At 31.9% G+C, this 24,172-nt stretch overlaps 1 protein-coding gene across 4 annotated transcripts in view; it reads right to left on the minus strand.

Annotated features, from left to right (window-relative positions):
- Positions 1–3,477: 3,477 nt before the first annotated feature.
- LOC122051927 (COP9 signalosome complex subunit 7-like) overlaps positions 3,478–24,172 on the minus strand; it is a 29,846-nt gene continuing 9,151 nt past the window's right edge. The window contains exons 3-9 of one of the 4 annotated variants that reach the window (XM_042613265.1): positions 16,069–16,157; positions 13,454–13,543; positions 13,086–13,130; positions 12,932–13,002; positions 5,362–5,494; positions 5,002–5,090; positions 3,478–3,915 (exon numbers count right to left, since the gene is read on the minus strand). In XM_042613265.1, coding sequence (XP_042469199.1) covers positions 3,894–3,915; positions 5,002–5,090; positions 5,362–5,494; positions 12,932–13,002; positions 13,086–13,130; positions 13,454–13,543; positions 16,069–16,157 — 539 coding nt within the window. In that variant the 3' untranslated portion in view covers positions 3,478–3,893. Of the gene's footprint in view, positions 3,916–5,001; positions 5,111–5,361; positions 5,495–12,931; positions 13,003–13,085; positions 13,131–13,453; positions 13,544–16,068; positions 16,158–24,172 lie in introns of all 4 variants that reach the window. The other 3 variants (XM_042613264.1, XM_042613267.1, XM_042613266.1) reach the window with 3 other exon arrangements.

Here is a 24,172-nt window from a genome sequence, read left to right on the forward strand (position 1 = left end):
TTGACCGCCAGCCATGAGCACTTCCTGATTTACCTTGGTGGCCGGTGGAAAATTTTCGTGAGGCCAATCCTGTCACCCTAGGCTAGACGTTACCTAGCCTGGTTAATCATTTTGCCCCGGGGGCTATGGTGCAGCGGCAGGGCATCTAAGTTGTCACCTAGATAGCGGTTTGATCCCCAATTATAACGAATTTATAAGAATTTTTGTTCTAAATGAGGCGCCAACCAAAGATACTGGGTCGGGCTTCTAGGCCAACCGCCACGAGCGCTTCCTGATTTACTCTGATGGCCAGTGAAAAATTTTCGTGGAGCCAGCCCAGTCATCCCAGGGCTAGTTTAGTTTATTATAGTTCGTATCCATGGTTCGATCCTGAGTTATGATAAATTTATAAGAATTTTTTCTTCAAATGAAGCACATAATCAAAGGATACTAGACTTTTCTTTGTAACTCTCTTCATAATAGAGGTAGATTTTGGAGTACAAGAAGATAAGAAAACAAAAAATTAATGCAAAAAACAATAAAATAAACTAGACAGATTCTTGTGGTTATCTTTATGCTCAAATAGCTTGATATTTCTACCCTTCATTTAAATGGAGGTGATTAATTTGATTCCGTAAAAAATTTTTACTAACCGCCAGGCCATGAGAGACTGCATCACTAAACATTGTTACATAGAAATTGCTCACCTTGGACAACTCTCCACGGTATGTGTAAATATATATATTTTAAAAAAAAAAGTATCCCAGATTATATATTTATATCAGCTTCAAATCAAACATCGATAGTATTGTTTAAGGATCAGCTTCAAATCAAACATTAACTTGCTTTAATCTCATTGAAAATGCTTACTTTAATCTATAAATAGACACCATAATTATTCATACTGAAAATATATAAAACCATCAACTTGTCATGTATAAAGTCTCCAAGGTTATATACATAAATTTGCTATCGTGTTTGAACTATTGGGACGGTTGGACGACTGGCCACCGAATTACTCATGTTACCAGATTTAGCATTTCCGAATTACTTCACTGAATCGGAAAAAGTCATCTACCTCTAAAACTAGTCAAGCCGAAGGTCTGATATTTGGAGTATTTGTTTTTTATAATCAAATTAAATTTCGCTTGTTTGTAGTTATTGGATTCATCATATCCGCAGAGACTTGAGATTCTATACCTCTCAGACCCCCGACGGATCTCTACTGAACTTGTGTGATCGATCCTTGTGAATCACATAATTAATTAAGTGGTTGTTGATGGGACCATCGTAGCAAAAGGGAGTCAATTGGATTGGCGAAAAAAAAAATTATGAAACATGCACAAAGATATAGATACGTGTTAAATCGTCTCATGCAATGCAAACATTCATTGGCAAAAATAAAAAAGACAAATCATTAAAAAAATCTCTTTTTCATTTATATTAAAATAGCTAGCCTCCATCCCGTCTCTCTTTTCTTTAATACTCTTATTCAACCCTGTTATGATAACTATAATATTATAATTGTTATATAGTTATAGTAATTGAGGATCATAGTTATTACTAGATCTAACTACGATTCAAAATCGACTATCAACAAATTGAAACCGTCAATTCGGTAATTTTTGATAGATCAACTCTTAACATTAATCATCTAAAATGATTACGATCCATGATTTGTCATGATTCAAAATTAATATTATATTAAAAAATATCTAAAATTTATAAATTTATTAAAAAATATATAAAAAAGTATTTGTACTTACTTAAGTTGTCTATGTATCTTTTATGATTTTACAAATGTCCTGATCATGAATCATCATCAACAATAAAAACCATTTTAAAAAAAAAATAAAAACTCTCCTTTCCTCTAACGATCAAAAACATTGATCTAACTGTTATAATATAATTGTTTTTACTCTTCTCCTCTGGATTTTAAATCAAACTAGTATAAATAAATTATTACAAATTTGAAAGAATTTATTTTTTTACTCCCTTACTTTTCTTTCAACTATTAATTAGTTATTAAATAATTAATTAACACATAAAAAAATCAATTTGTTATAGCCTAATTGGTTAGGTTATTAGGTTTTCCCTTAAGAGACCAAGGTTTAAATCTCGGAACATTTTTTTTTAATAAATTTCCATCCATATATAGATATAAAAAATGAACCGACGGTTAACCATCAGTTAGGCGATTTTATTAGGATGATTACGATTCCGACCTGACCCCCTACTAGGCCGATTATAGTTCCAACTTGGGAATCGGATCAATTGATACCCGATTCGTTGACCCGGTTATAATTCTGGACTAGGCATGATTTGGACCTAACCCGCAATGGGGTCTCATTGCTACCTAGTAGTGGTAACTATAATTTTGTAATTACTATGATGCAATGTTGACTAGTGATAAATTATGTGTGTTATAGCAATTATAAATTGTTCCTGTTACAATATAATATTAATCAACATTAACTAATCTAATCTAAGTTGTAACAATTATAATATACTACAATATAGTATTAATTAGTATTATCAAAGATAAATTATTGTATTGTAGTAACTATAATTTTATAGTTGCTCTAGTAACACTGAATAAGTTTTTTTAAATAAAAATGAACAAAAACATAATAGGACATTGTTTTAATAATAAATAAAAAAAAAAGAAATAGACTTTCATTGATTTCATTAAAAAAACGTTTTCTTTTTTTTTTTTTTTTTGGCTGCCGAACTTCATCTTAGGATGAAGATGCAATTGTCACCAGGCTAGAGCAAGAAGAGCATTGCTAGTTAGTGAATTAAAAAAAAAAAAAAAAAAAACTTCAAGAGGTTCTCAACCGTTTAGAAGTTTCCAAACTCTTGTAAAATAAATTTTAATTTAATTAAACATGACTCTTTTAAAAAAAAAAAAGATACAACCCAATGACATATAAATATTCATACTATAACCGACTCCACCTAAATAAAACTTGATTGTTGTTAACAAGTAAAAAATATATCATTCAAATGATGTTGAATAAAATCATAAAACCATGTTATTCCAAACTGTAGTTATTTTTTATAAGTCCATATGTTTAAACTTAATAATAAACATAAATTGTTATTAAAATTAGTAAAAATTTAAAATCCTTTCTATATTCAATTATTAACTATTTTTAGCATAAATATCATTTCATCCCATCAAAGTTGTGGAATCGACTTTGCAACAAAATATGCAGGACCGCACTTGATTCACTTCCCCACTCTTAAATTCTTCCAATTCAATGAACTAGTGCCCCATAACAGAAAGTGCTCACATGTTTCTTCACAAATATTACTAGTTGGCTGTCTTTAGAGGTTAAAATTGGGACGCACACATTATCACATATGAATATAATGAATACAACTTGGATGGCAATGTACTCATCAAGTATCATATTATATGTAAATTCAAAATTAAAGAATCTTGCAAATTATTTCTTGTCCAATCGGGGATGAAAAACTAATCAGACATTTGAATTTTCATTGAATTATTGAACACGCCGTAAAAATAATTTTAAAAAAAATCACAATATCATTATGACTAATACAAACCTGGCAGTCAAAATCATAATGTTAAGGAGTTGGAAACGCACAAAAGTTATCAAGATCAAATCCAAGCCCCATCTTAAGGTCAAAAGGAAACATTGTGAAGCATCGCAACTAAATAACAGCATCCATTGTAACAATTCCAAAATATGGTTGCGAGTTGAAGTTTTAAATTTGGACAGGGGGGTGGTGCCACAGGCAGCAAATGCACCGGTTTCACATACCCACACTAATCTGGGATGGCATTGTGAGGAGACCAGGTGAAGAATGTCATCAACTCCCAAATACTGTCAACTAAAGGAGCTGAAGGACTAGTTTAAATTAGACGAATTGATCAACCTCCAAGTTCAAGGCACTGGGTGCCGCCTCCTGCAGTGCCAATTTCAAAAGATTACTACTGGATATAAAATTAGAGATGGTAAATACTTAAATTAATGCTCATGATAAAAAAATAAAAAAAAATTGAAGAATGGGTAGTGAATCATGTGTACATGGATTAAAACGAACAGAACAGCAAGGCATTTGACGAGCAGAAAAATAAAATATGTAACTGACAATGTCATGAGCTGCTCAAGGCAAAATGTATAAATGGGTAAGGGCTGGTAGCTTTGATGCTCTAGGTGCCCACAGTTTGGCAAAAATTTAAATAATATAATACCTTCAACCTTGTACAATAGAATCTCCCAAAGGCACCACAATTTTCTTGTGCCATATAACAAGAGTTTTAAATAAATGCTGCAATTGGAAAACTCTTAGGACATGTCTACTTGAGGAGAGGAGAGAAAAGGACAGAGAGCTGAGGGAGAGAGAAGGGGAAGGGAGAGGAGAGACATTTCCTTTGTTTTCTTACTTGAAAAGAGGAAAGAAAGAAAATAAAAAAGAACAGCAAATTACATCTTAATTGTCATATTCGAGGCAGTGTTAAACTAGTTTTTTCGTAACTTTCCATTTTCCATGTCTTTTTTTGTCTACTTATAGATGGAAACAACAGAGGATAAAAAGATCTTCAGATTGCTCCCTCTTTCCCATTACTTTTTCTTATTTTACCTAAGTAGACGGGAATATAATATAACTACTTTCCCCATCTTTTTCCTCTACTTTCGCTGCCTTCTTCTTAAGTAGACATGGCCTAAATGGAATGCAATATCAAATGAATTCTTACTATCACAACCCGCTTAGATCAGAGAACTAAGCTATTAAGTTATCAACTTTGCCTAAAATGATTAAACTCGAGTTAATAGTAGTTAACTCATCTAAGCTTGTAAAGCTTTTCCAATCCTTCGTAAATCAATAAATGGGACTAAGTTGGGGGTGTTACACTTACCATATGATAACAAAAAATTGTTAAAGCATAGATAAGAATAGACCAGAACTAGGCACTTACTGGTACTAGCATGTATATAAATACCATGTCAATAGTAAAAAGATCTACCATAGCAACAAAAAAAAAGTTACCTCTTGGGCCGGACACGATCCTCTTCATAATCCATCATCCCTCCAGGTTCAGAAAAGATCTCTTCGTGGCCTCGTAAGTCAAAGTCGGCCTGCTTAAAGAGTTTGACTTCTGCCACCAAGTAAGATACATCGACGAACATTGCCATATTTCAAATACAATATAGTTTTTTTAATTTATAATTTTTTATTTTATTATTTTTATTATAGTATAACTGAGCTAGATGAAACAGGTGATACTAGGCAATGCAAGTGAAAATTATATATGTTCAATCTAGTTAGTTTGAACATTTACTAAATAATATATAACTATGAATACGTGGGAAAACATTTTTGAATTTATTGTTGAATCTTCAAGCTTACCTTGAGGGATTTCTTCACCTCCTCTACCTTGTCCATAATTTCCTTCTTATGTATCTTGTTTGCCTCACTCATTGTGTCAGCCCACTTGATTTTCTCTTGGATCAAGTGGAGCAAACTGTCTGAAGTGCCCAACCTGTAGAATTTGTCAACTGAGTTATGTGTGCTACTGAAAAAATTGGTCAAAATAATCTATAGGCTCATATAGCAGGGAAAAAAGAAGTTCCTGCAAAAAGCACAACTAATGTAGGATGTTAACTGAAAACTCTAGATATTCACAAAAAAAAAAAGTCAACCTGTAAAATGAAATTCTGAATCTAAATGCTAGTCTGTTAGTGAATTTCAGAATTCAAACCATCTGTAAGTCAAAAGACAATCACAAAGGATGTCATAATGAATTTTACATGTATGATTTGCACTTTCATAAGGAAATACCTACTAATCTCACATAAATTTGTAGTGATCTAAACAAATATAATTTTGCAAGCAAGGAAAAATTGTCCCATAAGGTCATAATCATGGGCTATCCATTTTCATGGTGTCATCCTTCAGGTGGTAAAGGGTGTGGAGTTGAGAGAGGAGTTGTTGATACACGATGGACAGCAGTGGCTATTGATCCCAGCAGAATAGTCATTTGTGTTGTCGATCGTTCTTATATGTTTCAATGAGTTTATAGAGGTGAAAACATTTCTTTGAAGAACTGCAAGCTGCAATTTTGCATAAGTTGTTGCATTTGTCTGGAATGTTATTTGAAATACAGAAAATGTGTAAAATAATATTTTGTGCAAGCCAGTCTATTAGGGTCTGTGAAGCTGGATGTGGGTGAACAGCAAGGAGAGAAGCAGAATGCTGTTGCAGCAGGCCAATGAGGGGGAATTTTGAGGAAAATGTAGGCTAATATTGAAAGTTCTTAGCATGCATTAAATCTAGAGAATTTGATGTAGGTTGAGGGGGTTTACATCTATGTTGGGGGAAAAAAAAGGGTTTTTTGCAGTGTGTTGCTGTAGAGGATCAACTATATTCTTTGTTCTTGGGAATTAGGGGACTTTTAAGAGGTTCCTTTGGCCTTGTAGAACAGTGGAGTTAAGGAAAAGATGTAGCCTACGGTAAAAATCAGAAGTGAGCAGAACCATTAGGATTAGGATGTTGATCTTGGACATGTTAAAGAGGAAGTTGTTGTTCTTCATTTAGTTGTTCAACATTGTAGTTATTATCCAATCATCATTTGTTGATAAAATAAATGTAATTAATCTATCATATGTAACAAAATCCATTAGCTTCTGCTAAAGTGTATATTGATCATTAGTTCAAGCATTGTTACCCCTGATGCCTGACAATGTACATGCAGAAAATGCATGAGATGGAGTTACATGTATTTCTAAATTCATGCTAATTAAATTTGTTGTATTATCATTGCGGAATTGCATAATACAAACAAGTGAATTGCATGTGTGAGGTTGAATTCATACATGTGCTGGTTGGACTTGGTTGTAGCTACAAATGTTGATAAAGGTGAGGAAGAAGTATTGAAAGGGGCAGAAGACAAGGCAAAAGAAGATGAAAGCGAAGGAGAAGACCCCACACTACCTAGGCCAGAGATCAAATCAGCAAAATTGATTCAACGATTCAACTGGTTGAACCAGTTGATCCAACAAATAGCATTATATACCATAATTTTGAATCTTTACATGTATCAATTTTTTCTTATATATTGAATAAATATACTAAAATTATGATAAATTGTTTTAGTATGTAAAATACATACATGAAAAAGAATATAAAATGACAACTTAGATATAATAAATAAAATTGATTGTAAACTTAAAAACGATAACATATATATATATATATATATATATATATATATATATATATATATATATATATATATATATATATAATTCAAGATTTACCACTCCAAGGCCCCTAATAAGCAGTTAATAAACTTACTCAAAAAAAAAATGGCTTTTTGTGAGCCTCAACGCCATGAACTGCAGTTTCACATGAGCAATCAAATAAGCATACCAACAAGTGATTTGGAATTAAATTCTAAAAATTTGGGCTTCACCATTTATTCTGGTTTTTATAGGATTTAGTTACTCTCAGATTTTTAGGCCAAACTGGGTCAGACTGGCCTCCGGTTCCCAGTTTTAACTGGTTGAACAACCAGTGCAGTCTGATTAAGTAAACACTGGTAGCTGGAAGACAACCAGACCTTCCTCCATGGATGTCACTTAGGGTTCCATAATCTTGTTGATCTTTCAACCTCATCAAAGCTATTTGATGCTGTTGAACCTTGCTTGTCCACTTCCAATTTGGTGGTCATTTTGACAGTGTTATGTGTCTACAAAAGAGTGTTTTAATTGTTTTGGGATATTAAAAAGCAGGTTATTAGTCCATGTTTGAAAGATAAAAAAACCATGTTGTCTATAATGTCAAATTATCATCAAGAGGTGTGGGCATCGATTACATAGACTTTCACTCCGTAGAACTTTATGCAACAAATCAATTAAAACACTATTTATAACATTAATAAATTTTATTTTTTATTTTCTTTTAACTCTTACACATTTAACTTTAATTGATTCAACTAGTACAACTTTATCTATTGTCGCCTTTAAACAAGTTCATATGATCCATTTTTCTCATTTTATAATCTGTTGAAACTTGCCCAAAATTTTCCTTAATAGTAGTGTTTTTTAATTTATATCTCCTAGTAACCCACCACCCACATTTATCTTAGAATGTTCACCTCTGTTATATTATTTTTTTCGCATTTTCTAATTATCGCCCATGACGAACCAGTCATGGTCAGTCCCAAACCCAAATAAAGGAGGGTTGTGTTAGGTTATCAGCCCGCGTTAAAACTATGACAAATGTTTAATGAATGAATCCATTAAACTATTGTGCTAATGCTAGGTTGTTCCCCGGAAGGAATGCATTGCAAGGCAGGGTCCGACTGTAACGTCTTAACAAGGACCGCTACATCTCCAGAACTCAGGTGCAGTGCCAAATATGCAAAAGTTTGTGTTGCAGGTCAGACTGTAACGTATTGGCAAGGACCGCTACATCTTTATGAGAACTTGGGTGTAATGTTAAATAGGCAAGAATTCTCACACCATAAGTTGGATAAGAACAAAAATGATAGAAAAACTAATAGTATAAGATTTGGAACATGGAATATAAGAACCCTCGTAAATCAATAGAGGTAGTGGATACAATGATTACGAGAAGAATTAATATTTTGTGTGTATAAGTGACAACATGGGTAGACGAGAAGACAAAGATGATAGAGAACTCGGATTTAAGTTATGGTACACAAGAAAAAGTAAAACAAGAAATGGAGTGGCATTATTGTAGATAGTTCGTTAAAGTAGTTAGAAAATGAGATAGAATTATAACCCTTAAGATAATAGTGGGGAAATAAACTATGAACACAATTAGCGGATATACACCGCAAGTAGGATTAGATAAAGCTACCTAATCATGATTTTGGGACGACTTAGATGGAGTATTACAAAACATTCTGCCAAATGAAATGATTTTAATAAGAGGTGATCTAAATGGACATGTCGGAGTGAAAAATAAGAAATATAAGAGGGTACATGGGGTTATGGGTTTGAAACGAGAAATGAAGAAGGAAAAACTATATTAGATTTTGCGATAGCATATGACCTTATATTAGCTAATACATTTTTAAGAAACGAGAAGAACACTTAGTCACGTTCAAAAATAGGAATAATAAATCGCAAATTGACTTTCTTATAATTAGAAAAAAGCATAGAAAGATTTGTAAAGATTGCAAGATCATCCATGGAGAAAGCTTAACTACCCAACATAGGTTAGTAGTATTAGATATACGTCTCAATCATAGTATCAATAGAAAGAAAATATATACGATTCCTAGAATTAAGTGGTGGAAGTTAAAGAATGGGAAGCAAAATATATTTAGGGAGAATGTAGGAGTACAAGTATTATGTGAAATAAATGGTGACTCTAATACATGGGATAAGATGGAATCAAAGTTAAAAATAATAGCTAAGAGTGTACTAGGTGAGTCAAAGAAACATGCACCACTAAATAAAGAATCTTGGTGGAGGATTGAGAAAGTACAAGAGAAAATGAAGGCAAAATGAATAGTTTATAAGGAATTATATATTTATACAAGAAAAAATTTTTAAAATATATAATAGTAAAGAAAGAGGCTAAGAAAGTAGTGAATGAAGCAAATAATGAAACTTTTGAATGATTATATCAAAAATTAGATACAAAAGAAGAGGAAAGAGACATTTATAAAATAGCTAAAATGTATTAAAGATAAATATAATAGGATACTAGTAAACGATGGAGAAATAAAAGAGCGGTGGAAGAGATATTTTCATTTTCTTTCTAATGAAGGTTTAGGTGACCAACTTAACTTAGATAATTTAAATAGGTCAAATGAGTATAGAAATTTAAATTTTTATCATAAAATTCGAACTTCAGAAATAGAACAAACTTTAAATGAGATGCACAATGGAAAAGTTGTTGGACCAAATGATATTCCGATAGAGGTATGGAAGTGCCTAGGGAAATAAGATATTGAATGGCTTGCAATTATTTAACATGATATTGGAAAAAAAAAATATGTGATCAATAAAGATTAAGTACTCTAGTTCTCTTATATAAGAACAAGAAAGACAAAAAAATGCGCAAACTATAGGGGTATTAAACTAATGAGTCATACCATGAAACTTTGGGAAAAAATAATAGAAAAATGATTAAGGAGGCCACGGTGACCGAAAATCAATTTGGGTTCACAATAAAAACTATACATCTTAAAATATTAAAAGTAAAAATAAGATCTATACATGGTATTCATTGACTTAGAAAAAATTTATGATAGAGTCTTAAAAGAAATTATATGAAAAAATTTAGAAAAGAGAGGTGTTAGCGTAACATATATTAAACTAATTAACGATATATACGAGGATGTAATAACTAGAGTAAAAACTTTAGGTGGAGTAACGAAAGCATTTCCAATAAAGATAGGATTACATCAAAGATCAGCTCTAAATCTCTATCTTTTTTACACCAATTATGAACGAACTCACTGCACACATTCAAGGCACAGTACCGTAGTGCATATGTTATTTGCAAATGATATTATTTTGGTAGATGAAACGCGTGAAGCAGTAAATGCTAAACTAGAATTTAGGCGGAAGACATTAGAAAGAAAATGTTTTAGACTTAGTAAAATAAAGACAAAATATATGAAATTTAAGTTTAGCAATATTTGACATAATGAAACAATTGTTAAGATAGGAGATAACGAGTTGCCCAAAACCGAGAGGTTTAAATAATTAAGATTATTTTTGCAAAGCGATGGAGGGATTGAAAGAGATGTCTTACATAGAATACAAACAGGATACTTAAATGGAGAAGAGCGTCGGGTGTTTTATGTGACCGTAAAGTACCTCTAAAACTTAAAAGAAAGTTCTACAAAATCACAGTTAGACCTGTTATATTGTATAGAGTTGAATGTTGGGTTATGGCTTGAGCACATGAGCAGAACATGCGAATTGCAGATATGAAAATGTTAAGGTAGATGTGTGGACATATGAGGGTGGATAGCATAAAAAACGAGAGCATTAGAGAAAGTCGGAGTTGCATCTGTTGAGAGAAAACTCCGAGAGACATGTTTAAGATGGTACGGGCATGTACTTAGGCGACCAATAAATGCTCCAATTAGGCGATATGAAACTAAGACGCACACGTATATCAAACGAGTAAGAGAAAGACCAAAAAAGACTTGGTTACCAACAATAAAATAAAATTTATTTAAGTATATATGATGATATAGTAGAAGATAGAGTTCAATGACGCAAAATGATTCATATAACCGACCTCACCTAATGGGATATGACTTGATTGTTGTTGTATTTTCTAATTATCCAATACTCTGACTCATAAAGTGTGGGGTAATGTACCAAAATCGTATAAGTATTCTATTTTAATTTATGAAGCACACACAGTGATTACACTCTAAAAGCTTCATTCCATTTCAAACTTCTCTTTATCCTATTCAAGATATCATCATTAGTATCTCTTTGTTGTAACATATCCAAAATATCTATAACTCATACTTAAAAAAATTCATATTAATTCATCTTAGGAATGGATGAACCAGGTCGAACTCAGTGTCTTCCACATCTGTAGTGGATGAACCAACTAGGTATATTGATAAAAAAAAAAAGACAGCCCGGTGCACGAAGTTCCCGCCATGCGGGGTCCCAAAGAAGGATCCATTGTACGCAGTTTTACCTTACTTTTTGCAAGAGGTTGTTTCTAGAATTCGAACCCGTGACCTTTTGGTCACATAGCAACAACTTTACCGTTGCGCCAAGGCTCCCCTTCCAACTAGATATACTGATGCAAAATAGAAATTCAAATTTGTTTTTTGTCTTGGTTTGTGATGATTAATTTTAGTATGATCTTCACTTTAGTAGAGTTAGTTTCTTGGTCATTGTTTAATTTTGGGGATGTTAATAAGTTTTGCTATGTTTTGATTTAAATGGTAAAATAATTTTGGTAGGAGTCTAATTATATTGATGTATATTCTAATTTGCATTTGGTTATCTACCTAGTTTGTTTGGGTTGAGATCTATAAAAGAGGTGTATCGTTTATTATTTTCCTAGTATGTTTAGGTTGAGGTGGTATAAATTTTCTATGTGGATCATTCAATTTAATAAATATTCCTCTGAGTTTTTGGTCATTTATCCCTCTGTGTTAAATAGTTATCTCTTGTGCCAAGTTAACTTGATCTCAATTCTCAGTTAAGTCTAGGTTCCATTTTAGCATTGCAACATCAAAACATCAAATACATGATAGCAAATGGGATTTGACAATTTGAACTATTAGGTATACATAGGGTCGAATAAGTTCCCTAGTAAATGTTTTAATAATCAATGAGTTAATCTAAGCTTGTGTTTTCTATAGTGGAAAGAAGGGGAGGGGGTCGAATTGATTGAGCTCAAGAAAAGGTGGGACCTAACTTTCCATAGTTTCCTATGGGAGAGAGTGGGAAGAAAAAAATTTCTCCACCATTCCTCAAATCTCTTCCACCCATATCAACCAGAAATGATTGAAGGTATGCCTCGCTGGTACGCCTGACCCCCATGCAAAGGGCCCTCCATGATTTACCTCTCTTCCAATTCGCATGGGGTGAGACTCCCGGAGTGAGAGTTATCACCTTTTGTTGCAGAAATGATTAAAGACAGCTTGCAACAGAGTAAGTACTAAATAAATAAAAAAATAACTCGTTACTATCAAACTATTTTCTTACTGTCAAGAAGAAGAAGAAGAATACATGAATCAAATTCAAGTGTTGTCACGGTAGTGAAATAGTTTCCTTAGTATCAAGGAGAAATCTTTAATAAGAGTATGAAAGGTCACATAGGAAATATGACTATCACGTATGAATATCCCAGTCATTGCCAGTATGACAAAGCAAATAGCATTTTTCCCATAGTCAAAAAATGTAGTCAAAAAAAACAGAAATTAACAATATATATAATAAATCAAGAAAATTACCAGCTACTTAATGTATGAATCATGTTGTCAAGTTGTTCAGGTCTAAGGTCCCTTCCAGCAGCAAATTGCACCTGTAACACAAGTTTAAAATATTTTGGAAAAAAACTGAGGAAATTGTCTTGGGAAAAAAATCAGTGAAGGAAATGTGTCCAACCTCAAAGCATCGTCGCAGCTGATCAAGTTTTCCCCGAGCAATACCCTGCACCAATCACAACAAAACTAGCATGAGCATATCAATCAACATTAGCATCTTCTAAAGCCTGAATTAACCACAGGGAGTTATGTGTCACCCTCCAACATTCTTGGTAGGTTCCATGAATGGTAAGTTAAAAGTTGTAAGGTTGACCGACATAAATAGCAGTCTCAAGACAAAACGCATGAAGATTTAAACAAATGCCCACAGGATGGTCTAGACTAAAATAAGTAGAAAGTTTGGGAGCATTTTCTCTTAGTAATTAAGAAGGAAAAAAAAGTATGAGGCGTATGTATTTTTATTCAGTCAGCATATTCTGCAAAACTTACCGCATACATGCATTCATTTATAAGGAAGTCTTCTAGCTCCCTCACATTTGAAACATCTAGTTCTTCCATGAGTTGGTCATAAGGTAATACCTGACAAAAACCAAAATAGATCAACAAGTTTATACTGCAATGTGGATATACTAATTGAGGATAACATTGTAATCAAATGTCTGAAGCATAGTTATTTAAGGCATGAGTCGCCCAAAAGCGTATAGGTGTCATGGGGCCTGCACAGTGCAAAGTGAGGCGCATGCCTTACCAAAGTAAGATGTTCTGGGTATAAATTTTTATAATTCAAACATATATAAAGAATTTCTGTCAAAATATTTCGCTAATAAAATTATAGACCATAAAATATTAAACAATAATATAAATATAAAATTCACTTGCAAATAAATATGTTATACCTGCAATTCAAATTTTTTAAAAAAACTTCAAATATTTAAATCATCTAAATCTTCATCATCTTCCTTAATCATATTATTATCATTAGCACCAAATGTTTCATATTTGTATAGCTAAATCTTCATCGGTTTCTTCAAGATCAATTTCTTCCTCTTTTTCATCGATAAGATTTCTCTCCAACTCCCAAAGCTCATGCAACTTCACTCCAAATCAAATTGTCGTAATCAAATACTAAATCATTTTCTTCATCAATGTTATCATTCAATCCCCTCATCAACACATTCATTGCTATCGCATATCTCATCCAAAGAAATAGGATCGACAGTGCCACGCATATCATATCAACATCTCAAAATCTTATTATACTTAATAAAATCTAAATCATTTAGTCTTTTTTGCTTTAGCATGTTTTTTCTTTTGGAATGAAGCTTCACACAAAATAAAAAATTATTTTATTTTTATTTTTTATAATAAATTTATTTAACATTTCCTTAAATATTTATACTTACATGTTCAAAAGCACTCTAGTTTCATTCACAAGCATAGAAATAAGTGTCATATGCATGCTACATAATTAATTAAAAGGATAATTAAAGATATGGACTAGGCTTTAAAAAGTCTTTTTTGGACATAATTTGCATCCGTATGTCTCACTCCAATGAGGTGAGAAAAACCGTGCCTCAAGCACGCCTGTCACCTCTCATAAAGGGCACGCTTAAGGCGCACAGGCACAAGAGGCTCGCCGAGCTATGCCTTGCACCTAGGCGTAGCCAGATGAGCACCTTTAATAACTATGGCCTAAAGAAATAACATAGTACAAAGGCATGTCTCTAAACCTAGAATGATCAATGTCTTATTCAAATACATGAGAAAAATTGATAAAAGGACTCAAGAATTAAAAAATGTTTAGTCATGAAGCCTTAGAAGCATATAGCACTTGTTACCATGGTTTCAAGTGTCGATTGATATCAGCCATCAATTTGATCATAAATTAATACTAATACCAATACAATGTTAGCAAAGGTAAATTCCATTATACCATCAGTACCACCACAATTTCAATGGTACTTATCAAGATAGGCCTATAACAACTTGTCCAAGCTAGTTTTGTACGATGAGAAGATTCTCTCATGTCCTTCAATTCTACTTGTCAATTATGGAGAGAATAAAAAAACATGATAAAGAGAGAGAAACAAAAAGGGGGAGAACAAACAATAATAAAGAGGAAGGGTGAGTCAATGTCGAAAAAATAAATAAATAAATAAGCATATCTTATACTTGTGCCGCCCTTATTTCCAATTGTACTACTTCAAGTCCTAACTCCTAGTGGTTAACCACAATATACTAGTATGGACATGGAAAACCAGTTAACTAGATGTTCTCGGAAATTATGTAGCTGACCTCACTACATTGCTTGTAATATTTTTAACTTGTTGCTATAAAATTTTAATTTAATTGACTTTTAATTTTAAATACTAGAGATTTATATTTAGACATGAACAAGCTAAATGAAAAGAGAATCATAGAATTAAATCTCATTTAAATTGATGTTGACAAGCTACAAAGCATGTTGACATGTTGAGTGTCAGCGTAATATAATGTTAAAAGCATATCATTCGACCAAGAATCGAAACTACAACAAGATTATACTTCAAACCTTGCTTATCACAACCTAAAATTATTAATGAGAAGGTACAACTCATTAATCAAAGTTATTATTCATTTGCATACCCAATTGAACTCAAAAATTGCTAGAATATACTTAGAGACTTCAAAAAGCAATCACAAGCAGCATGTGACCTGTGAAGGAAACACAGCAAAACATGCAGTACAAACTACAGATGCATGTGCAAATGATAATGTTGTTAAGAAAAATTCAAATCAAATTATATTCATAAACCTGTAGTATAAATACAGAATCCATAATGATTTGTCTACAAATAAGATCAATTTGCTATAAAATTGAGAGTACATGCATAGATTTGTTAAAAATCAGAATTACTAGATTCATTAAAACCTCAAAAATTTGCACTAGATGTATCAATTAACCCCTAGTTAAAAGGGGAAAAAACAAATAGTAGAAAGCAGAGATGCCACCCACAAAGAACTTGTAAGATGAACTAAAGGTGCACTTATGATCATCATATCAAATGGAAGTCGTTGCTCCACTAGAATATATCAAGACAAAAAGATGGTGAATATATATCCACCTTTTCTGTCTCAGCCAAAGTCAATACAGTGAGTTGCTTCAGCTTACGGATTTGATCAGGTAATAGAGTCGGAAGGCAACCAACATTACCTGTAATGATGTCAAGTTAACCAATTTAAGGGCCATTTATATGTTATAAATCAGAGTTATTACAAAAAAAGAAGTATCATTATTGTTTAACCATGTTCACATGTAGAAGAAGGCATTCCATTAGAGAGCATATACCATAAGAATGATAACTAGAGACATACCAGTATAAAGTTCATTTTTTCATTTCAAATGATTAAATGATTCAGGTGTTACAACCAATCTATAAGACTTATTTACACTAACAGTACAGTTGATATGAGGCGGTAGCTTAAACAATTTATATTATTATCACCTAGCATAAAGAAAACTAGAGAAACAACAGTAGATATACTTCTTTTTTTGGGGGGTTTAATTCCAAATTATTAAGTGATCCATGTATCATGGTGGTACAACCAATCAATAACTTATTCTTACTGATGGTACAGTTGATGTGAGGCAGTAGTTTAAACCCCTGAATAAAACCATACTCATGCAATTTATTAATTAGAGATCGAATACATGAATTTTCTTCATTAGGGAGCATTTTATTAACCAGATAGCCAGTGCATAAATAGATAGGATAAACAAGCACAACGAACAATCATAGATCAGAGTAACTACTGTAAGGAATTTATTATTGTTGAATTTTACTGAAAGTTAGCCAGCCTATTTAGAATTAAATCAGGATTTTCCTAAATCTGGATTTTATCCTATAATATGGATTTTCCTATATTGGATAATCTGGAGTTTATCTTATAATCTGAATTTTCCTAATAGGATAATCTGGATTTTTCTGTATTGGATAATCTGAATTTTATCCTATAATCTAGATTTTCCTATATTGGATAATCTAGATTTTATCCTATTCTGGATTTTCCTATATGGGATGCCTTAAGTTTAGGATGATAACTAATGGTAATATCCTTCCTTGTTTTAGGAATTTGTTAGTATGTTCAGCCATGTAAATCATGTATATATTAGGATATATTATTCTCCAATTGAAATAATGATCTTCCTCAAAAATTCTTTATGATATCAAAGTAAGGATCTTTGAAAAACCCTAGCTTCCATTCCTAACCGTCCTCCGTGGTCAAGTACAGCATGGCAACCAAAAAACTCTGCTTTACCTCTTAAAGTATCTTCTCATTCCAATCAAATATCTGCTCTCCCAAATTTTGGGAATTCTAAAACTCTAAAAATATCTCTTCTCATCACCAACATGGCAACATGCATGCACAAGCTAGTAACTCACGTTTTGCATTCTCGATGTGGGGTAAGCGTTCAAAACATTGGATTATTGACTAGGGGTGCGGGACCATATGACGGGAGATGAGTCCCTCTTTCATGATAATCAATCGTGTCACACCAATCTTACCGTGTGCATTGTCGATGGTTTTCTATTCAAGGTGGCTGGGACTGGATCTATTCAACTCTCACCCAAAATTACTCTCAAAGCCGTACTTCATGTCCCTAAACTTGAGTGCAACTTAATGTCCATTAGTAAGTTGACTCATGATCACAATTGTTCTACTAAATTTCTTCCAAATATGTCTGTTTTTTAGGAATTGGGTTCGAAGAAGAGAATTGGCAGTGTTGAGATGTGCTCTGGACTTTATCTCTCCAAGACACCTCAACCTGGAAAACCCTAGTGGTGAGTAGTGATTTTTCAAAGGCTAAATCAGTTTCTTATTCCAGTCCTAAGTGTCTTTAATTCAAATATCAATACAGATAGTGAAGTTATGTTATTGCACTATCAATTAGGTCATTCAAACTTTATGTATCTTGAAAGGTTGTCCCTCACTTATTCATCAATAAAAGTTCAAAATTATATAAAGTGAGATTTGTCGAGTTGCTAAACACACACATTCTATCTATCCAAATGTGCCCTACTGTCCATCAAAACCATTTGCATTGATTCACAGTGATATTTAGGGACCCTCTCAAATAAAAAAATATTAATGGGGCTTGGTGGTTTGTGACATTTGTGGATGATCATACCGGACTCACTTAGGTTTCCCCTATGAAAGAAAAGTCAGAGGTTGATAGAATATTCAAAGCATTGAATTACATGGTCCAAACACAATTCAATACCAAAATTCAATTTCTGAAGTCGGACAATACCAGGGAGTATTTCAATTCGATTCTAGGTGAATACTTGTCTATGTCGGTGCAAGGAGCACCATAATCGAACCTATATTTTGATATTGTCAAATGTTCAACTTAAGCCTTATTGTTATCTGATGAATTGATCAAGTATGCAGGAATTTCAATTTGGAAAGTCCTAGTAGATCAGCTAGACCCGATACTAGGCAAGGGAAATCTCAGCAAATAATAGAATCAGATAGAAAGTACAGATGGGTCAAGTGGATCTGACATCTGGCAAGCAGATTCGATAGGTCTAGACCCGATATTGAGTCAAGTGGAAGCCGTAACAGCCGATCCGATGCTAAGCAGTTAAGTCCAAATAGGTCTGGAAGACCCGATGTTTGGCACGTAAGTTAAGATAAACTACTGGAAGTAGTAAAGTGAGGTCGTGTCACATTAGAGGCAAACCTTAGGTACTGATCCAGCTACAGAAACCGACAGAGGTTTCTAAGTTGAAATCAAAACAGTCATTACTGTCTTATTCATGCATACTATATTAACACTAATCTTACTGTGCAGATTTATATTCTAACTCTGTTTTGCAGGATAATTATTACTAATACTGTTTTTGCAGAAAATGAGGTTTCGTCGACGGAACAAATGTGTTCAGTCGACGGATCAAAGAAACATCAGAATAGTAAAATTTGAATCAGAATAGAATAGAAAAGGAAAAAAGTTGTTCAGTCGACAGATAAAGCCTTATCAGTCGACTGAACACCGTGATCTCAGAGATTGGGCGGATCAAATCTAAGCAAACAGGGAAAGCAAGGTTCAATTGACGGAAAGATCTTGATTCATCAACAAAACAGCGAGATTTCCAAGATCGAACAGATCAAATCACCGCAAAAAGGAAGGAATAGTGGATCCGTCGACGAATAAATGCAACAGTCGATGAATAAGTTAATTCGACGAAACGAACCCTATAAAAAATAGCCCTCAAGCTCCGAGCTAGATACATCCTCCTGCTTTTCAATTTACTATTGCGCTCATTCTCTGCTCGTGCAAGCTGCAACTACTACGACGCCGAGAGGCTTCCGACAACCTGCACTACTTCTTAGATTCATCATTGTCGGTATACTTTACTTTTACTTGCACATTGTACTCTCATTTATAATATCAGTTTATCATTTAATAAATTGCCTAACGAAAGTGATCGACGATCGCAGGCCTTAGAGTAGGAGTCGGTTGGGCTCCAAACCAAGTAAAAAAGATACGTGTTTTTTATTTTTACTTTATTCCGCTGCTTACTCTAAGTCTTTACAAAAGATAAGAAAAAATTTTAAAGCCACTAGACCCCCCCCCCCCCCCCCGGTTCTTTCACGATCCAACAATTAGTAACAGCGCAACATTGCTCTGAAAAGACTTAACAGTCTTTCTAGCGATTTTTCTCTTCTTTAGACTAATTTTTTATTTGTTATTATTATTTTCCCTGCACTACTAGTCCCAAGACGAAGTCTTGGAAATCTTATTCAATATTTTTTTTATAATAGAATGGTAAACTCTCACCAAGAAGGTTACAACACCGTTCGTTCACCCCTCTTCAATGTAAAAGATTTTAGCTCTGAGAATGGAATACTTTTTGAAGTCCGACATCGACATGTGATTTAGCATTAAAAGGGATACAAACCACCAAACTAAAACGGAGAACCACCAGATCCAGAAGATTGGGATCAAAAAATGAAGAAGAATGTTCAGATTGACTTCAAAGCAACGAACACCCTTCAGTATGGTTTAACAAAGGAAGAGCTAAACAGAGTCAACCTCTTCGAAAATGCCAAAGAACTATGGGATCGACTAGTGAAGCTACACGAAGGAACCGACGACTCAAAGGTAACGAAAAGAGATCTTTTAAATCAATTGTTCAATATTAAAATGTTACACGGAGAAACCACAACTCAACTACACGCAAGAATAAAAGACATAATCAACGAACTCCACCTCATCGGCCACCATTTAGAAAACCAAGACATGATAAGGTATACGCTAAACTCCTTCCCTCGAAACGCACGGCATCCATGGTAGATGCTTATAAAGTTTTGAAAGATCTTTCTATTATAAAGTTAAATGAATTATTTTATGAATTAGAATCGAATGAGCAAACTAACACTAGCCAGATCAAGAAGAATATAGCCTTGTATGCAGATCCAAACAAGATCAAGGAGGCTAAGTCCAAATCAAAGCCAAAGCAAAACAAGAACCTGAGAGCGAGTTAGATTCGGATTCAAACAAGGAAAAAGAAATAGTAAACATGATAAGAAGAATGTTTACTAAAAAGAAGTTGAACAGAAAGAATCCGAAAAAAGTACAAAGCATTTCAACCATATCAAAATCGGATATAATCTGCCACGGATGCAATAAGAAGGGTCACTACAAGCACGAGTACCCCCAAACTAAAGGAGAAGACCAAGTTTGCAAGAAGAAGGAAAGCACTTAAGGCAGCGAATCTGCATCGGAGGAGTCGGATATAGAAGAACCAAAGCAATCAAGTCATCTTGCACTTATGGCAATGAACGAAGGATACAAGTCCGAATACGAATCCGAGTCTGAGTCCAGTCACAGATCCATATCCGTATCCGTTTCAGAATCACCAAAAGAGAAATTTATTTTCAGAATTATAAATGTAAAAAGTTATTAAATGTTTATTTCAGAAATTGACTAAATCCGAGGCTCAGAATGATTTGCTACTTAAGAAAGTCAACGGAGCAACTCAACTTGAATCCTGAACTGTCCATGTTCAGGAACTTCTTAATTATATTTAAATTAATTCATAATTATTAAAACAATTATTTTAATTAATTAATTAATTATCTTAATTAATTCTAAATTAATTAAACCCAAAGCCAATAATTAATAATCAATTATCTTAATTAATTAAGCACCTTAATCCAATTTAATTAAAATAAGATAAACTTAAACTAATTAATCAAAGCAAATAATTAATTATTTCAAAATATGCAATTAATTTTAACTTATTAAAAAGTAAAAGAATAATTAATTAGTTTAATTTAACCTTAAAGTTATCTTTCATCAAACCTAATAATTAATTCTAAACCTAATAAAATTATAACCAACTACTTAATTATCAACTTAACTTTATAATGTGAAAATATAATTAAATCAAATCAATTTCTTACTTAAATTAAAACAATTAACAATAAATTAATCCTTAATTAATTCACTCTAAGAAATTTTAATTCTAAACTTAATTAATCCAAAAATATCAAATAATAATTCAAAATTAATTCATCAATTAATTACTTTAGTTAAAATTGAATTCCTAACTTAATTCAAAATTAAAATAAATTTAAGTTAAAATGATGACCTTTTTATTAAAATAAGTAATAACTAACAATTATATTAATGAAAATCAATTCAATCTAATCTAATCCGAAACTAACTTTAACTAATTAACCTAAAATCCAAATCTGAAAAATAATTAATTAAATTCAAAAAAATAAAATTATATTTAAATTAATTCATAATTATTAAAACAATTATTCTAATTAATTTGAAATTAATTAATTAATTAATTATAAATTAATTAAACCCAAAGCCAATAATTAATAATCAATTATCTTAATTAATTAAGCAACTTAATCCAATATCAATAATTAATCCAAAATTAAATTAAACTTAAATTAAAATTAATAATTTTAACTTAAACTTAAATTAAAATTTAACTTATAACTCAAACTCAATCTCAATCTCAATCTCAATTAACACAAACTTAAATTAAATTAAAACTAATTAACTTAAAATTAAAATTAAACTTAAATTAAATTTAAGTTTGAAATAAAATTTATCCATCAAACCAAAACTTTGGTCAGACTCCTCCTTTATATGTAGAAACTCTTGCATCAATGTATACTAAACACTGGATGCTTCAAACATATGACCGGAGATAGACAAAAATTCATGAACATAAAGTTCAAAAATCTAGGATCAATTGTTCGGCAATAGTAGTAAACTTAGTAATTAGAACAGTTGATATTTAGTTAAAATCAAATTTATTAATTAGAAAAATTTTACTTGTTGAAAATTTTAACTTTAACTTGCTTAGCATTAGTCAACTATATGATCTGATTTTGTAGTTAAGTTTTTATCATCTGTATGCTTTTTAAATCATTCTGAATATTCAAACATAACCCTAAAAGGATTTAGACAAAGCAATATTTATTCAATAAATTTACCTAGGACTTCATTTAAATGTCGTTTGACACAATAAAAAGAAACATGGTTATGGCATAAGAGATTAGCACACATTCATATAAGAAACATACTAAAAATAAATAAACTTGAATTAGTAAAAGGATTACCTAAACTAGGAGTCATAGATAACAAAATTTGCAATGTATGCCAATAAGAAAAACAAACCAAGTCAACACACAAATCAACTGACCAAAGACGAACTAATACAATACTTGAACTATTACATCTAGACCTGTTTGACTCTTATGATGTCAAATCAATAAATGGAATTATGTATTGCCTAATTATAATCGACGACTATTCCAAATATATTTGGGTAAAAATTTAAACCATAAAAGTGAAACCTTTGAAATATTTAACAATTTTTATAAGCAAATAGAAAATGACCTAAAAATTAAGAAAATTAAAAGTGGCAATGATGGAGAATTTAAAAATTATAATTTTATAAATTTTTGTCTTGAAAATGGATACCACCATGAGTCCTCTTGTCCTAAAACACTCCAACAAAATAGAATAGTAGAAAGAAAAAATAGAACTTTACCAGAGGCAACTAGGTCAATGTTAAATGAATATAATTTACCTAAAAACTTTTGGGTTGAAGTCATCAATACAGCATGTTATGTTCAAAATAGGGTAATAATTAACAAAAAAAATAAATTAAGACACCTTATGAAATCTATTTTAATAAGAAATCAAATATAAAATACTTAAGAGTATTTGGTTGTCAAGTACATATTTTAAATACCAAGGACTATATTAGAAAGTTTACATTAAAAACTCAACAGAGTATATTTTTGAATTATTCATCATATAGTAGAGCTTACAGGGTCTATAACAAAGTAACACAAAAAATTAAAAAATCAACCAATATCATATTTGATGAAAACTCTCACGAAAATCAAGATCAACATAATATTGAGAAAATAACTGAATTAAACAAAAATAATACAACTCAACAAGATGAAGATACATTAATTCAACAACAAGAAGAAAGTCAAAATATTCAAGAAATAGAACCAAATCCTAGAACATTACGTATAAATACATATCATCTAATAGAACAAATCATAGGTGACCCTGAATCAAGAGTTCAAACTTGATCAACATTTAGAAATCTAAGTCAGATAGCCTAAATCTCTAAAATTAAACTTAAAACTATAGATGAAGATTGCAATGCAAGAATAGTTAGCTGAATTTGAAAGAAATAAGGTTTGGGAATTAATACCTCCACCTAAAAACAAATTAATAATAGATATAAAATGGATTTTTCGAAATAAATTAGACGACAAAGATGTAATTATCAGAAACAAAGCACGTTTAGTAGCTAAAGGGTTTAGTCAAGTCAAAGGAATAGATTATGCAACACATAAAATATTCAAACTATATCAAATGGATGTAAAATCTATATTTTTAAATGGGTTAATTAAAGAAGAAGTCTACGTAAGTTAACCACCAAATTTTGAAGAATTAGAAAATCCAAATCATGTCTATAAACTAAAAAAGGCATTGTATGGGTTAAAACAAGCTCTTAGAGTTTCGTATGAAAGATTATTTTCAAAAGGTTTTAAAGAAGGTCAGATTGACCTAACATTGTTTATAAAAATTTTTGATTCAGACATATTCATAGTCCAAATATATGTAAATGATATAGTGTTTGGGTCAACTAATGCTAAATTTTTAAA

This window comes from Zingiber officinale, chromosome 3A, assembly GCF_018446385.1.
Source record: "Zingiber officinale cultivar Zhangliang chromosome 3A, Zo_v1.1, whole genome shotgun sequence".
Classification (NCBI taxonomy): domain Eukaryota; kingdom Viridiplantae; phylum Streptophyta; class Magnoliopsida; order Zingiberales; family Zingiberaceae; genus Zingiber; species Zingiber officinale.